The following is a 16,205-nucleotide window of genomic DNA, read 5'->3' on the forward strand; positions in this document are numbered from 1 at the left end:
TTGAAATGGAGCGATTTAAATAGTCATGTGTGAGAGAGACAGTATCCAAAAGCTGGGCTCTGATTGGTCAAAACGCCTCCCACTCGGATCGCTCTCTTTCACAATTTTAAATATTAACCGTTTGATCTAAAAGTTATCTACGACCCACGAGTGCGGATAAGGGGAAAGGTGAAGGAGAAGGTTTTGGGGGAAATGAGAGTGGATCCTAGTTTAGGTGTGCTTTTGTTCCTCATTGATTTCATCATAACTTGAATTATACTTGATGGAATTTAGTCAAATTTTTTTCCATTTTGTAGGTTATTATATAAGCTTTCTAATGAGTATTTGACCTTGTTGTGAAGCCTTGTAGATTGGGAGAAATTTGACTTCGAATCCGCATTGGTCGAAATTAGGGTTTACTCAGATGTTCTTGATGTCTTAATCGATTTTAAGAAAATGCTTGAACCGAACTTCCAATTTTTTTATCCTAATTGTTACTAGACTAACCAAGGAGTCTAATGAATCCAAAATTACAAAAAACGACGAACGTTTGGATGGTAAATTATTGATTCGAAGATGAATCAACTTGAACATGTCATAATAGTTAATAATATATATTGGGACATAAATGGTATGTAACCCTAATCAAATGAAACCTAGCATGGCACTCTATTTCACATGTTTAAGAGTTCATTTGTGATTCTCATTGAGCATTATATTTGAATTAAGATAATTTAGAAGTTCTATTACGAATATATTACATGTGTATTGGAATTATGTTATAATTAGATTCGGAAAATGCTTGGTATGGAGTTTCTTGACCTCTTTCATCGTACTTGTTTCCTTCCATTAATTTGGCGAAATGATAAAAGCTTAAAATATTCATATTAATCTATTAATATGTAAGAACAATAGTTACAATAGTGGAATAATTTAATAAACTATTTATTGACCTAGTTTATTCTTATCATTTATTCATCAATTGTTTTAAACATATTAGAAATTTGGATAATTAAATATATAATATATACGTTCTCCATATGTTATAGTTATATTATTTATTTTTATTAGACAATTTATTTTAACAAAACCATTTCAACACGTGTACTTAAACATAGAATTATTGACAATATGTTTAGAAAAAATAATACAAAAAATATCATTTCTTTCCAGATTTATAATTTTATGTTTTAAATGCAAATAAAATGTGCCTCTTCAAGTGGATTTCAAATTTTTTTTTGGTCGAACTTATCTGTCTATAACATAACCCTTAAAATCAAAATTGTGAAGTCTTATAATAATCAACTTAAAATTAAGATTATGTAAAGATGTTCCTAAATTCAATAATAAGATAAAACGAGATAATATAATAACATTATCATTATTTAAGGTGTTGTCTAATTTCAAAAATACTATCAATAATTCATGAACATTGTAAATAATTTTAAAATTAGAGCATTTGATCTATTTAAAATGAGTCATATAACTGATTATTTAAGATTTGTGGGATTTTCGTTTTTTTAACTCATTAGCACATTAAATCCTACAATAATATAATACAATGTGATAGATGTAAGTGGTTGCATCCTTCCTTACAAAGTAAATTAGGTAAGTGAAAGGAAAAAATTAGCGATTACACTTTTTATCTTTTCATTATTAATTGTCATATTACAAGTTATACTATCAAAGTAAGCATTATGGTTAAATAGTATAGTTATGGATGACTCGTATATAGTAACAATTTCAATAAGTGAGTATAACACATTTTGTTACTTTAATAATTTTATTCGGCTACCTTATAACAAATTAAGCAGAAACTCGTTATATGATAATCAAGGTTGTGCAAGAATCGATCGATCTGGTTTACCCAGTTGAAATCAAATCGGTAAGGAAAGACCAGTTCGGTTAAATCGGTAAGCTTTCCCAATTTGGTTATATTGGTTATGTCACATCAAAAATTGATTCAATTATAATTTACATGTTCAACAAAGTAAACAAATAGAATAACTAAATATTTATACGTTTTTGTATTTAAATTATAATTATATCATATAATAACCCAAAATCACAACTTGCTCCCTCATCAAATTTAACCCTCAATTCAACAATCCTTAGTCGTCACTTTTAATCCTTCTCAATTGAACCATAAATGCCAGTACTACAGCACCATAACAGAAGGCATAACCTTTTTTTACTCTCTCAATCTCATATATGTGATTGTCTCTATCTTGCTCATCTCATATGATTTCTTTGACGATATCATTCATTCCCCTACTTAGCAGACCCTAAGTGATCTCACAGTTTCCATGTTATTAACTTAATTGCGATGAGTTACTAACGTCAGTAATGAACACTTGCTTAAGGTTTGTGGGAATAAATTATATATATATCTTTAATACATACATGTATAATCTTAACTTATCTTGTATATCTTGATTATTCTACATCAAAATATATGATATGAATCAGAGTGACACAAATTCTAACTCATGGTCAAGACATAACTCAAGCTCACATGAAAATAGCATAAGCTTAACAGCTTATTGCCACATAAAAAATAATGGCTAAATGAGCTTAAAAGGTCACGACCATGTTAAAGAAAAGTAAGGCCCAACTCAAAATAGAGCTCATGGCCGTATGGGAGCTTATATGGAAGCTCATGGCTTCATGGAAAAAATGAAGGAAGCTCACAACTTCATGAGCTTAAAAAGCCACATCTTAGGCCCTATGCTGCATAAAAGTCATGGCAAGATCAATTACAAAAAAAAAAGTCTCTTAATTTGGTCTATTTAGGTGGAAATAAAGGTCCAATTTAAAAATAATGAAGTTCATATAAAGAAAAGCCTATTATAAATCAACTTCAAGGTACATTTGAACTTTATAGATGGAGCATCACAAAAAAATGGACCAATAAACTCAAGAGAGATTTTCAAGTTTATGATAAGGGATGGATCCATAAAGAAGGGAATCTTTGACCATAATTTGAAGGCCTTGAAAAGGGAAAGTCGAGCCCATCAAACCAAGGGGAAAGGCAGCCACTAAAGAATCCTACACATTATGAATTCTCGACCAAATCCTTCTAATAAGTATTGGTTGATTACATTACATGGGAAAATCCTCTATAACTAATGCGAGATTTTCTCTGACACGAGAAATTTTTTTTTATTTTCATCTCATCTCGAATCGGCCATAGAAGTCCATAAAATCTAATATTTTCATAAATCAAACATAAGAGATTTTCTTTCTAAAAAGGCATATAAATATAAAAATAAGTCAATGACACTTACTCTGCAAGATCATGGATAAATACTTCTTACAAAAGATGCATATTAAACATTAAAATAAATCAAAGACACTTACTCCACAAGATCATGAGTGAATTCACAAGATTTTCTCCTACCTAAGCATGATCGAATATCACAAGAAATAAAAGTGTACTTTTGCCCAAATTTTAATTATTAAGGTAAATACTACTTAGCCAAATATGAGTAGCATTATTCACTACATCAAAGGTAAATAAATATTATCATCATCTTAAGTAATATGCACTTTTACTAAAGTATCTATTTTTATATTTTGTGTTGATTTTTTTTTTACGTATAGGCTTAATGTGGACCTTACTTTGCGTATCAGGCTATCAATTTAATAAGCTTATTTAAAAGTAATCAAATATGGTTAAACAATATTGAATCTTAATGTATTGGGTTTAGATATGAGCTTGTAATATACAGATACTATTTTTGTAATATTCTCATTTATGATAGATAAAATAAAAATTACAAAAGTTAGTCGATATAAAAGGTGGTTATAGTCCCCAAATCATAAAACTGTCATTTTATTTTTCTAAAATCCTGTCACCAGAAAAAACTAATTTCAAGGCGTCATATTGATTCAGAAGATCCTACCATCATACGTAAATAAATCTTTTGCGATGGATTCAAGTACGCTTTCGATTATATTTTTCTTTAGTTCAGTATGATAATAGATGTTTAATTTTTACAGATCTACGGATTTGAAAAGAAATTTTATTTTAACAATTGGTATCAGAGCCATTTCTAGTATTGAATTTTTTAGAAAGTTTTTTTTATTTTTTAATATGTAATTTTAGATTTTAGATTTAAAATTTTAGAGTTTGGATTTGTTTTTATTTAGTTGAAAATATATATATGCAGGGAATTAAGAAATATATATATATTAAGAAGTTAAGTACTATATATGTATATATATATATATTAACCATGTATGTATATATACATATATATGTATATGAAACAAAAAAAAAAAAACAGAGCTGTGGTCGAGCGCCATTGCATGAGGAAGAAAATCCAGCAGTTCAACAATCGTTCAGCAGCTGAAATGAGTACCAAATTTAGTCCGTAACAGTTGAAAATTTTCAGCCATTACTGTAGTAATTAATTTAGTTTTAAAAAATTTAAAAGTAGCCGTTACAGACTGGATAAGTTTAATTTACCGTTTAATTTTCTGTTTAAAATTAAAAGTGTAAGGATTTTGTGCTTGATGGTTGTTTAAATTTAAGTTTTAAAATTAAAATTATGTGGGCTTGGTCCACAAAAAGAGAAGAAATAAAGGAAAAAGAAAAAATACAATCGGCTGGCCCAAAACCCAAGCCCGTTTAGGCTGGGCCAACCTTATTTGGACCCAACTCGACTCGAACCTGACGGTTGTTGACCCAACCTAGTCAATGGTCAACAGTTGATTGGTCAATGATCAACATTTGACTGGTCAACAGTCAAAGCTGACTTTGACCGGTCAACGGTCAATTTTTTACCAACAAACAAAATTTAAAGAGTATTTTTAGTAATTTTATGGTTGATTTTCTTCTTAATTAAGTTTAAATTTAGTTTTAATTTTGAATTTTAATATTGGTATGTGCATATACATAGTGAAATAACTTAATTTACACAATATCTTACCAAAGTGACATTTCTTGTGGATAACTTATTTATTTCATAATGTGAATAGTTGTATGGATGTAATTTATGTGAATGTTAATCAGTCTAAATGGAGGTTAATATTTAACATTATTGTATTTCATTTTTAAGATAATGAATATGTGACAGTTATTTAATATAACATGTGAATTTTAAATCGGTCCAAATGAAGGTTTATTATTTGATGTATTTCTACTGTCTGTATTTAATTACTATTACATGGTATCATTTATAAGTTAATATTTTATCTAAAGATAGAGTGTTTGGTATCGTGATATGAAAATATATTTTTATTTAAAATTCATTATTAAATTTTATTATTTACAGTTTTATGTGAGTATTAATTAATTTATTTTTGTATATTTTTTGTTCAGCTTCATTTCCTACTGAAAGTATTATCGCAAATATTAATTCCATCCCAATGTTGAACGACACAAATTTTAAGTAATTGAAGAACAATGTTTAACTTGTGTTTGGAGTTATGGATCTAGATTGAGCTTACGTGTTTATCAACTCAATTCAATTACTCCTGACAGCACCATTAATGAAAAGAAGGAATTTAAAAGATGGAATCGATCAAACTGTATGAGTATGTTGGTTATGGAACAGACCATTCCATAGGTTTTTTAGCGCACTATGTCCGATGATATCACAACAATTAGAGATTTTTTTTTTTTTTAGAACAACGTTTCACTAGAAATAATAAAGCTTATGCATGCACATTTCTATCGACTTTTATTTTTATGAGGAATAAGATCAATGAAAATATTAGAGAGCACATAATGGAGATATCGCATGTACATGCAAAGGTCAAAGCACTTATAGTGGAATTATCAGAAGAAGTACTTGTGTACTTTATTTTTATTTCTCTTCCACCACAGTTTAATCATTTTAAGGTGACATACAACTGTCAGAAAGAATCCTGGAATATGAATGAACTCATTTTACATTGTGTTCAAGAGAAGGAAAGACTCAAGTTTGAGAGGACAGAGAGTGTTTATTTAGCAGTGATCTTAAACAATAAGAAGAATAAGAAAAAGAAAATAGGTAAATATGTTGCGGTTCTAGTACAATAGATGAAGCAACAAAAGGCTTAGACGAAAAATATTTGTTTCTTTTGTAAGCTCTGGGACACCAGAAAAAGCAATGCACTAACTATCATGCGTAGCGTGTAAAGAAATGTATGATTCTTAATTTTGTTTATTCTGATATTAATTTAACTTTTGTACCTACACACACCTGGTGGATAGATTTTGGTGTCACAACTAATATCAGTGTGTCTATGCTGGGTTGCCTCCATTGTCGCAAGCCAAATAATGGTACTAGATTCATTTATGTGGGCGATGACAAACCAGTCGAAGTGGAAGCAAATGACAAATTTTGATTATTGTTAAAGACTGAATTTTATTTGAATTTAGAAGAGACTTTTATTATACCATCATTTAGATGGAACATGATTTCTGTTTCTATATTAGATAAATTTGGTCATTTATGTTCATTTAGAAATGAAAATTTTAGTTTTTACTTAACTTAAATCTAGTTGGTTATGATTCTTTATTAGTGCATGATAATCTTTATTTGCTTTATACAATTGCTTCTTATAATTAATCTTTGCATGTTAGTACAAGAGGTATAAAGAAAAAATTAACAAAGGAAGATTCTGCTTCTTTATAATACAAAAGATTAGGTCACATCTCCCAAAGGTGAATTGAGAGACTTGTGTTAGACGAAACTCTAGATCCCCTTTATTTTTCAGATTTTGATACATGTGTTCGTTGTATCAAAGAAAAAGAGACAAATATTAAAATATTATGTGCCAACAGAGCTATGAACATATTAGAACTCGTTTATACAGATATTTGTGGACCGTTTTCTACGACTACTTGGAATGGTCAACAATAGTTCATAACGTTCATAGATGATTATTTAATATATAGTTACCTATATCTCACTTATGAAAAGTCTCAGTCATTAGATGTGTTCAAAAGTTTTAAAACAGAAGTTAAAAATCAACTTAACAAAAGTATTAAAACTGTTAGATCTAACCATCGTGGTAAATACTATAGTAGATCTAACGGATCAGGTGAACAACATTCAGGGCATTTGCTCAATTTCTAAAGGAATGTGGTATCGTTCTACAGTACACCATATCAGGTTCTCTTAACATAAATGGTGTTGTTGAAAGGCGAAACACAACACTTAAGGATATGATAAGAAGTATGATTAATTATTCTACCTTACCTGAATCACTATGGGGAGAAGCATTAAAGACCGCAACATATTTACTCAACAGAGTTCCAACTAAAGAACCTACAAAGACTCCTTAGGAGCTTTAGATGGGCAAAGAGTCTATTTTGAGACATTTGCACATATAGGGATGTCCACTAGAGGCTAGGCCTTATAGGCCATAAGAAAGGAAACTGGATTCCAAGATAGTTAATTGTTATTTTATTGGTTATTTTGAGCGACTTAGGGATTACAAGTTTTATGATCCCACTACTAAGATAATTTCTGATACGGAAAATACTCAATTTTTTGACGATATTGAGTGTGCGGGGGGAGAAAAAGTTTGCGACCTTGTTTTTAAATAGGAATGGGTCAATATTCTTATTCCCTCATATGCTCTTGACAATTATCAGGATCATATTCTTATACCTAGTATTGTTAAAAAAATAACTCCAAATCAAGACAATATCATAGTATCACTCATTCATGTTTCAAAAACTACTCCTGAAGTACAAAGTTTACCCCCTCAAGAACTTATGTCATTAAGGAGATCCACAAGAGAGATGATAAGTGCAATATCATATGATTATTTTATATATCTCAAAGAACATTAGTTTTACATTGGCACGATGAAAAATGATTTTATCAACTTCTATCAAGTCATGAAAAATTCTAACTCTCACAGGTGGATTGATGACATGAATGAAGAGATAAAATATATAAAAGACAATGACGTTTGGGATCTTGTCCCATTATCTAAAAATGCGAAACCTTTTAGTTGCAAATAGATATTTAAGATCAAGAAGGATTCGAAAGGTAATGTGGAGAGATACAGGGTCTGTCTTGTCGCGAAGGGCTTTACACATAAAGAAGATATCGATTATAAAGAAACTTTCTCTCCAATTTCGTTGAAAGACTCTTTTAGGACTATAATGACTTTAGCGGCATATTTTGATCTTGAATTACATCATATGGATGTTAAGACAATATTTTTCAATAGTGACATTGATGAGATGATTTATATGGTGCAGCCATAAAATTTTGTATCCAGAGATGCACAGCAAATGATTTGTAAACTATATCACAAATTTCATCAAGTTGTCATCTTGTTTGGTTTTGAGACGAATTTAATGGAAGATTATATATACCATCAGTTTATTAGGAGTAAATATATTTTTTTAGTTTTATATGTCAGTGATATAATGCTTGCCAACAGTGATATAGGCCGATTACATGAAATCAAGAGATTTCTAACAACGAAATTTGAGATTAAAGATTTTGGGGATGCTTATTTTGTATTAGGGATCTAAATACACCAATATTACTCTTAGAGTATTCTTAGATTATCACAGAAGAGTTATATCGAAAAAGTTCTTAAAAGGTTTGGTATGTAGGATTGTAAACCAGTAGATATCTCTGTGTTTAAATTAGATAAGTTCACTTTAAGTCAATACCCCAAAAATGATTTAGAGACTACAGAGATGTAAAAGATTTCTTATGTTTCTGTTATAGGGAGTATTATGTATGCACAGGTTTGTACGCGTTCAGATATTGCGTATATTATTGAGATATTAGGTAGATATTTAAGCAATTTAGGTATGAATCATTATAAAGTAGCTAAATGTGTCATGCGATATCTACAGATAATAAAAGAATATATACTCACATATAGGAGTTTAGATCACTTAGAGATCATTAGTTATTCTGATTCTGATTTCATTGGATATCAAGAAAGCAGAAAATTTACATAAGACTATATTTACTTGCTTGCTGGGGGGGTTATTTCTTGGAAGAGTGCTAAACAAACACTTGTAACCTCTTTTACTATGGCAGTAGAGTTTGTAGCTTGTTATGAGGCATCCAATCATAGAATATGGATGCAAAATTTTATCAATGGGCTGTGTATTATTGATGGCATAGAAAAGTTATTTTATAACAACAAATCTACAGTTATGTATTATAACAACAATAGAAATTTGACGAAGTTAAAGCATATAGATATTAAGTCTTTGTTGTTAAAGAAAAAATTCAGAGTAAACAGATATCGATATAGCACATTGGAACAAACTCCATAATTGTGGATCCACTCACTAAGGAATTATTAGCTAAGGTCTTTCATAAGGACACTGCTCATATAGATGTCATATTTCTAGATGATGTGTAGTTTTAGTAGGAGTCTTGTACCATATTGTATTTATTTTGTAAGACATATTATAAATTATGTACTTTGGTTTGGTTTATGAATATATGGTTTCATTTAAGTTTTTGTTTTTTGCATTTATGTTTATATATATTATTATCTCTGAATTTTCTTATATTTGCTCTCACTAAAGTTAAGGCAAGACTAATTGGAAATAAGCATGCTTAGATCACATAGCATGTAATTTTTATATTGCATATCCATATTTGATCTATGTTGTTTAGTTATATTGATATACGTGACCATTGATGGGTTTAGCTACATTAGCTGTAGAGAAGACCGCTTTGATCCTAAGTCTTTATGATTGATGAACGAGATTATTTGTGATGTACTCAAATATTGATAGCATAGTTCTGAGTACTTTTACGGTTGTTAACACATAATTAAGGTGTCATGTAAAGCTCAAGTGGGAGATTGTTGGATTTTTTCTTACGTGTGGGCTTAATGTGGATCTTAGTATGCGTATCAGGCTATCAATTTAATGGGCCTGTTTAAAAGTGATCAAATATGGTTAAACAATATTGGTCATTAATGCATCGGGTTTAAGTATGAGTTTGTAATGTGCATATACTATTTTTGTAATATTCTCATTTTATGATATATGAAATAAGAATTGTAAAAGTTAATCGATATAAAAGGAGGTTATGGTCCCCGGATCATAAGACTGTTATTTTATTTTTTTGAAATTCTATCACCAGAAAAAACTAATTTCAAGGCGCCATATTGATTCGGAAGATTCTACTGCTGGACGTGAACAAATCTTCTACGATGGATTCAGGTACGCTTCCGATTATATTTCTCTTTAATTCAGTACAATAATGTATATTTAATTTTTACATATATACGGATTTAAAAAGAAATTTTATTCTAACATTTTAATGTTTTTATCTTTCTACTCATTATTCTTCATCATCTTTTACTTCTTCTCATGCAACTTTGTCTCTTAAAGCACCCATGCAATCTCTTCATCATCTCTCTATTTGGGGGAACTCATCAGACTAAATTCGAACTAGATCACAACATCTTTTAGACATAATTTAAACTAAAGATTGAATCGTAATACTTTCCAATTGGATTATATTGAACTTATTTGTACTCATCCAATATATTTTAGATTGAATTTGAATAAATTTTATTTAAAATTTAAGTAAACTCAAATATATAAATAACTTATTTACTAACAAAATTAGTAAAATCAGCCATCTATAAACATAAGCATTAAGATTATCTCAATTAGTTAATAAAACTATAAATAACTACTCATATTTTATACTTGAAATTAAGATTATCTTAAAATTATAGGATAATCCAATTAATATTCGATTACTCATCTAACTCCAATTTGTACTAATTCAAAATAGATTAAAGTACACAAAGATGAATACAATTGTTTGGTGATAACTTTTTATATTCATAACCACCGTAACTCATGATATTTATTTTTAAAATTAAGCGGTGATATTTTTGGTCATGATTAGAGACCAAATATAACTAACAAACTTTAATATTTCCGCAATTGGACAAAAAACAAGACTAAATAATTTTGGTTTAATTTGGTCTATTTGATATAATTTGATTTAAATTTAATCGAACTATAAGTACCACTAATACAAACTAAGAAATACAAAATTGTTCATTTTTTCTTTTAAAAGTCAATTGTGACTATGAGATACGAAAATCATATGTATCTTAAATTTTGGTAATAACTTAAGTGTATCAAATCAAATATCTTCACTTTAAAACTGTGTAGTGATTAGGTGGTACATATTAATATTTTCTTTAAAATAAAGTAGTGGGCGGAAGAGACCATTCTTTCTTTTTTCGTTCCGAATCTAAAAATTTTAATTAATTCAAAAGAGCTAACATAACGAACATTAAATAAATTGAATACATACAACAAGATGTGGGAAAAGAGCATGGCAAGTGAGGTTAGGGCTTAGGGCTTCAATACTATAATTGGAATATATAAGATATATGTTATGTGATGTATGTAAATTAAATTAAACGAGATTAGCATAAATATTTTATTATTATTTTTTCTTTTATTTTCTTTATAATCATACGAGTGTGTGCATACTTGTCAGTCATATTTTCATTAACTCTCTCATTTACAATATTTGACTTCAGGAAATGAAATAAAAAAATTTAAAATAGTTAAATAATTAAGTGTCTATAAAGAAAATAATTACTAAAAAAATAACATAAAAATGTACCTTTAGACTCATCATTTTCTTTATTTTTTAATCCTCTTTTCTTAAACTATTAATATTTAAACATATAATTATAAATAATATAATAAGCATATAATATTAAATATTTATTTATTTATATTAAAAAATTATTAATTTAAGTATTTTTAAATATATATTAAAAATACGAAATAATTATATAATTAAATCCATACTTGTCTCATGTCTGGTTCGAATTTATAAATTTATATTTATACTCGTTGTTTATTCAATTAATTATGAATTTTTATATGTTTTAAATGTAATTTTTAGGATTGAAAAAAAATTAAATTAGAAAAAAAGAGAGGAGGTACCGACCCGAGAAAAGGCTTCAAACCCGTACCCGTTATATCGGCTACACTATAAGTAGTCTCAAATCTCTCTTTCAAAACCCTAGACACAGCAGCACTTCGCGACCGAGAAGACGGTCTTGTTTGCTGCTTAATATCTAGCCATGGTAAGAGTTCCAAATCGAAACTAGCATTCTATTATTCTCGTCTGTTGTGATTTGCTTCCAAAATTTTGGCATTCTTGAATTGTGTTAATGTTTAGGCGGGGGTGGAAACAGAGGTTCCTACTGGGCAGCCAAAGAAGAGAACGTTCAAGAAGTTCAGTTTCAGAGGTGTTGATTTGGATGCTCTATTGGACATGTCCACTGACGAGCTCGTCAAGCTCTTTCATGCGCGAGCTCGCAGAAGGTGCCGCAACAGCTGCATACCAATTTTTTTTTCTCTCTTTTTTTATTGTAGGTTTCTTATGAGTAGGTGCTCATATGTGTATAATAATACTTTTTCAGGTTTCAACGAGGTTTGAAGCGGAAGCCAATGGCTCTGATCAAGAAACTGCGAAAGGCTGTAAGTAGTTTCTCATGCTTAAAAAAGTATCTTCAAAGAGTTTATTGAGTTGTTAATTTCATTATCTGATAACATTTCCAGAATGGTGTGAGTAACTCGAATATCCAATATTTCGTTGTCTAATGTCGGAATAAGAGAATTTTATGTCAGTGATATTTAAAGTGTAGGCATTTATATATTCATTTGATGTATCGAATATCATGATGATTGAAAGATGGATGCTCTTGTACCCATATCAATCCTTTTTTAATTGTTGTGTAACTATTCTTGCTGCCTATTGAGGGGTAGTAATTGGCCTCGAGCTAGCAGATCCTGAGCTTTGTCTTGTTATCAGGTAATCATATGGCATTGTGAATGTTGTCCTGAACTGACTTGGTGGGTTATTAGTTAATTTGAATGAAAATTTTGGGAGAAGGTTGAAGATCACTATGCCCAATTTTTTTGTTATGATGGAACTAGAGCTTTGGGATTTAGCTGTTGTAGATCAAAGGTACTAGAGCGGCCAAATTGGAAGATAAAGCATCCATTTTGACTTATAAGGCCGGAACTGGTAATTATTATGAATTCAGAAGGACTTTAGTCAATTTGTTACACTAGAATCAGAACTTTGGAATTCAGCTATGGTAGGACTAAAGCTAGAGCAGCCAAACTGGAAGAGAAGGCATCTACTCTGATCTCAATAACGCATATGAACACAGCATAATTTTTATCTTGCTAGGTATCAAAACGGAGGCAAAAAATTTTTCCACAGCTTAACTAACTGTGACTTTAAGAATAACTTGTTCTGCTTAGGTGTAAGTGTGAGTAAAAACAAACTTTGACTGTTAGTTGGTTAATTGTGGTTTAAGGGCAGAAGCCAAGAGAGACGTTTCCTTTTACTCTATCCACCCTTGAGGGGAAATTTGTCAAAAAGTCATTGAAATAGAAAAATATACCAATTCTGTTCTGCATGTCAAATTGTTTTATTTTATTCTGATAAAATCTCTATGTTTCCATGTCAATTTTCTTGGTTGGGTTTGTTGTCTCTGAGATATCTAATTCTTCAAATGCTTTTTGGTAGTACTTTGATGGCCCTAGTGGTTCGTAAATTGCATGTGATTGCTGTCATGTGAAGGGTCAGATTACCTCTTGGTGTCCTAATGAAAGCAATGAAACTTTGCGTGACAGCAATGACATCCAATTATCACTAGATTTCAAGTTGTATAACCAACCTTTGGTTATACAACTTGAGTCTAGTAACCTACGTGCTGTGGATCCCCAATTTGGTATGTTGATGCCGTTTTTGGTGTGGAAGTCTTGGTTGATAAGGAAGATGACGGGGAGGCTCCTTTACTAGTTATCTAGAGACTCCTTTACTAGTTATCCTGTTGACACTGCCCCTCCTCTCTCTCTCTCTCTCAATTTCCTTCCCCTCTCTCTCTCTCTCGGCACTGCACCTGCATGCCTTCCAGCATGTGAGTAAATGTCTGCATGCATCTGTACTATTAAAACATTCATCTGCCTCAGCTGATACATTAGTTGATGCTGAACTACAGTGTTTAGTTTATTAGACTAGGTTGTAAGTGGACTATGGTGTTTTGATTGAATTTATGGCAAAAATTGTTTCTGTTTTTATTTTTTTTGGAAGTTTTATTGGATAATTAATGATCAGATAGTGGATAATGGTTGAACAGTATGTGATAATTGAAAAGTTCTTTTGCTCGCATTTTTCCTAATTAATCAATCAATCAAGATTTGTTGATGTGCACATTTTTTGGGCTGTTACCCTCAATGTTAATGGAAAAATTGAGTTTTCACTAGTGTCTATATCTTTTTCCACAGTGGGTGTTTCTATAATCTTTGGTATTGTACTGAAACAGTTGCTTTTGCATTTTTTGCCTTGAAACAGAAAAGGGAAGCCCCACCAGGTGAGAAACCAGAGCCTGTAAGGACTCATCTACGTAACATGATAATTGTTCCGGAGATGATTGGGAGTATCATCGGTGTTTACAATGGCAAGACTTTTAATCAAGCTGAAATCAAGCCTGAGATGATCGGGCATTATCTAGCTGAATTTTCTATCTCCTACAAGCCTGTCAAGCATGGAAGGCCTGGTATTGGTGCTACCCACTCGTCTCGGTTCATTCCTCTCAAGTAAAAGCTGTGTTTTTCACTGGGTAATGTACGGGAGTTATTTTTCCTGTCGTTGACTGGATTTTGATTAGTTTTCTTTCATTGCAAATGTCTCGATATATTTAATTCCGGCGGAGAAAATAGCTGTATGGGAGTTCTTTTAATTTGTTGTCTTCAACCGGATTTTGATTAGTTTTCTTCCTTTTCAAATGTCATGACAGTATCTAATGCCTGAGATCCTGAACAGAATAGTTTTCCTAAATTGAAAGCCCTGCTAGTTTTCATCAAATTTTCAATTATATTAATCTTTGGGAGAGAGGATTGAGATGGAGTGGGATGAAAATTGCATATTAGGAGAAATTTTAATATTTTTTTATAAATTTTAATATTCCCAATAACTTTTTTATTGGGAATATACTAATATTTTATTATATTTTTATTAATGAGGTGATGTAAAATTTCAATTCCATAATTTTTTGATAATCTTACTTTTATTTTAGTAAATTGAAGAAGAATTTTTTGTTTTGTTTGTAGATATTAGTAGTTTGACAATTTTCCATTTACTTTCTAATCCAAATTAAGATAAGTATTATGCCTATAATATAAATTGGTTTATTTAGATCTTGGTAAGTTCATATACCAACTACAATCATATTGTTGCATGTAGGAAGGATATTTTATAGCCTTTAGATAAATATATATATATATATATAACGAAACTAAGATTACTTTCCAAATAAATTGAAAATTCGTATTGAAATTATTTACACTAACATCAATTGTAAAACAATACACATTTATCTAGAACTAGAAAAATTAAATCCACACGTGTGAAATTGGAACGATACATTACGACTTTAATTCATCTTGATTTCGCGTAAAATCTTATATGACTTCATTTTCTTTAATAATCATCCGAATACACAACCGATAACTTTTCGTGACTAAATTAAGTACAAATCTATACGACTTAGAAACCCAAGAATGAAATCACCCTAGTAATTCTATTAGCCAAGACATTTGTTATATAATTACATAATCTAGAAACCCAAGAAAAACATAATTCTAAAAAAAAAAAATCATCCAATATTAACCGTTAGCCATAGAGGATTAAATTGTATTTCTTAAATTAAATATTTGAAAGTTATATATTATCTTTTAGTGCTAACAAGTAAATAAATTGTTTTTCTTTATGTATATATATATATATATATATAAATTTTAACTAAGAAGAAAAAGGGTATGCTCATCTTTAGGAAACAATCTTTGCACCAAATGTGATTTAGAAAGCCTACTTGCCAAATATACAAATTTAGGAAACTCCTCCATTTGTCATCACGCATTGAATCACCTTCCCATCTTAATTGACTACCCACTAAATACCATAACTTAAAATTTGTCGAAGGTCGAAAATATTCTACTTCTTATTAAACATTGCGTTATAACTTCACATAAAATAAAATGTAGACTCGTTCATTCTAATTTAACCTCAATTTAACTCGAATTCTATGTTCGAAAACAAAAAAAAAAAAAATAATAATTATTATTTTGAAGATCCGTATAAAATTTGATATTTTTAAAATATAATTCCGACTTAAATTTATTTTCTAATCGATTTAATTTTTTATAAAATGATTATTAATTTATTCCAAAC

At 29.8% G+C, this 16,205-nt stretch overlaps 1 protein-coding gene across 1 annotated transcript; it reads left to right on the forward strand.

Annotated features, from left to right (window-relative positions):
- The first annotated feature begins 11,937 nt into the window (after positions 1-11,937).
- On the forward strand, positions 11,938-14,840 carry LOC110814833 (small ribosomal subunit protein uS19-like). Its single transcript, XM_022042418.2, has 4 exons — positions 11,938-12,042; positions 12,138-12,283; positions 12,382-12,439; positions 14,328-14,840. Exons 1-4 carry the CDS (start codon positions 12,040-12,042, stop codon positions 14,574-14,576), a joined length of 456 nt encoding a protein of 151 aa, XP_021898110.1. The 5' UTR covers positions 11,938-12,039; the 3' UTR covers positions 14,577-14,840.
- Positions 14,841-16,205: the final 1,365 nt, after the last annotated feature.

The sequence above is a fragment of the Carica papaya genome, chromosome 3, assembly GCF_054855325.1.
Source record: "Carica papaya isolate Zhongbai chromosome 3, ASM5485532v1, whole genome shotgun sequence".
Classification (NCBI taxonomy): Eukaryota; Viridiplantae; Streptophyta; class Magnoliopsida; order Brassicales; family Caricaceae; genus Carica; species Carica papaya.

Excerpts from the sequence above, each read along its gene's own strand:
- LOC110814833 (XM_022042418.2), top strand. Across the intron at positions 12,284-12,381 it reads CATGCGCGAGCTCGCAGAAG|GTTTCAACGAGGTTTGAAGC; the intron begins GTGCCGCAACAG and ends ATACTTTTTCAG. Across the intron at positions 12,440-14,327 it reads TCAAGAAACTGCGAAAGGCT|AAAAGGGAAGCCCCACCAGG; the intron begins GTAAGTAGTTTC and ends GCCTTGAAACAG.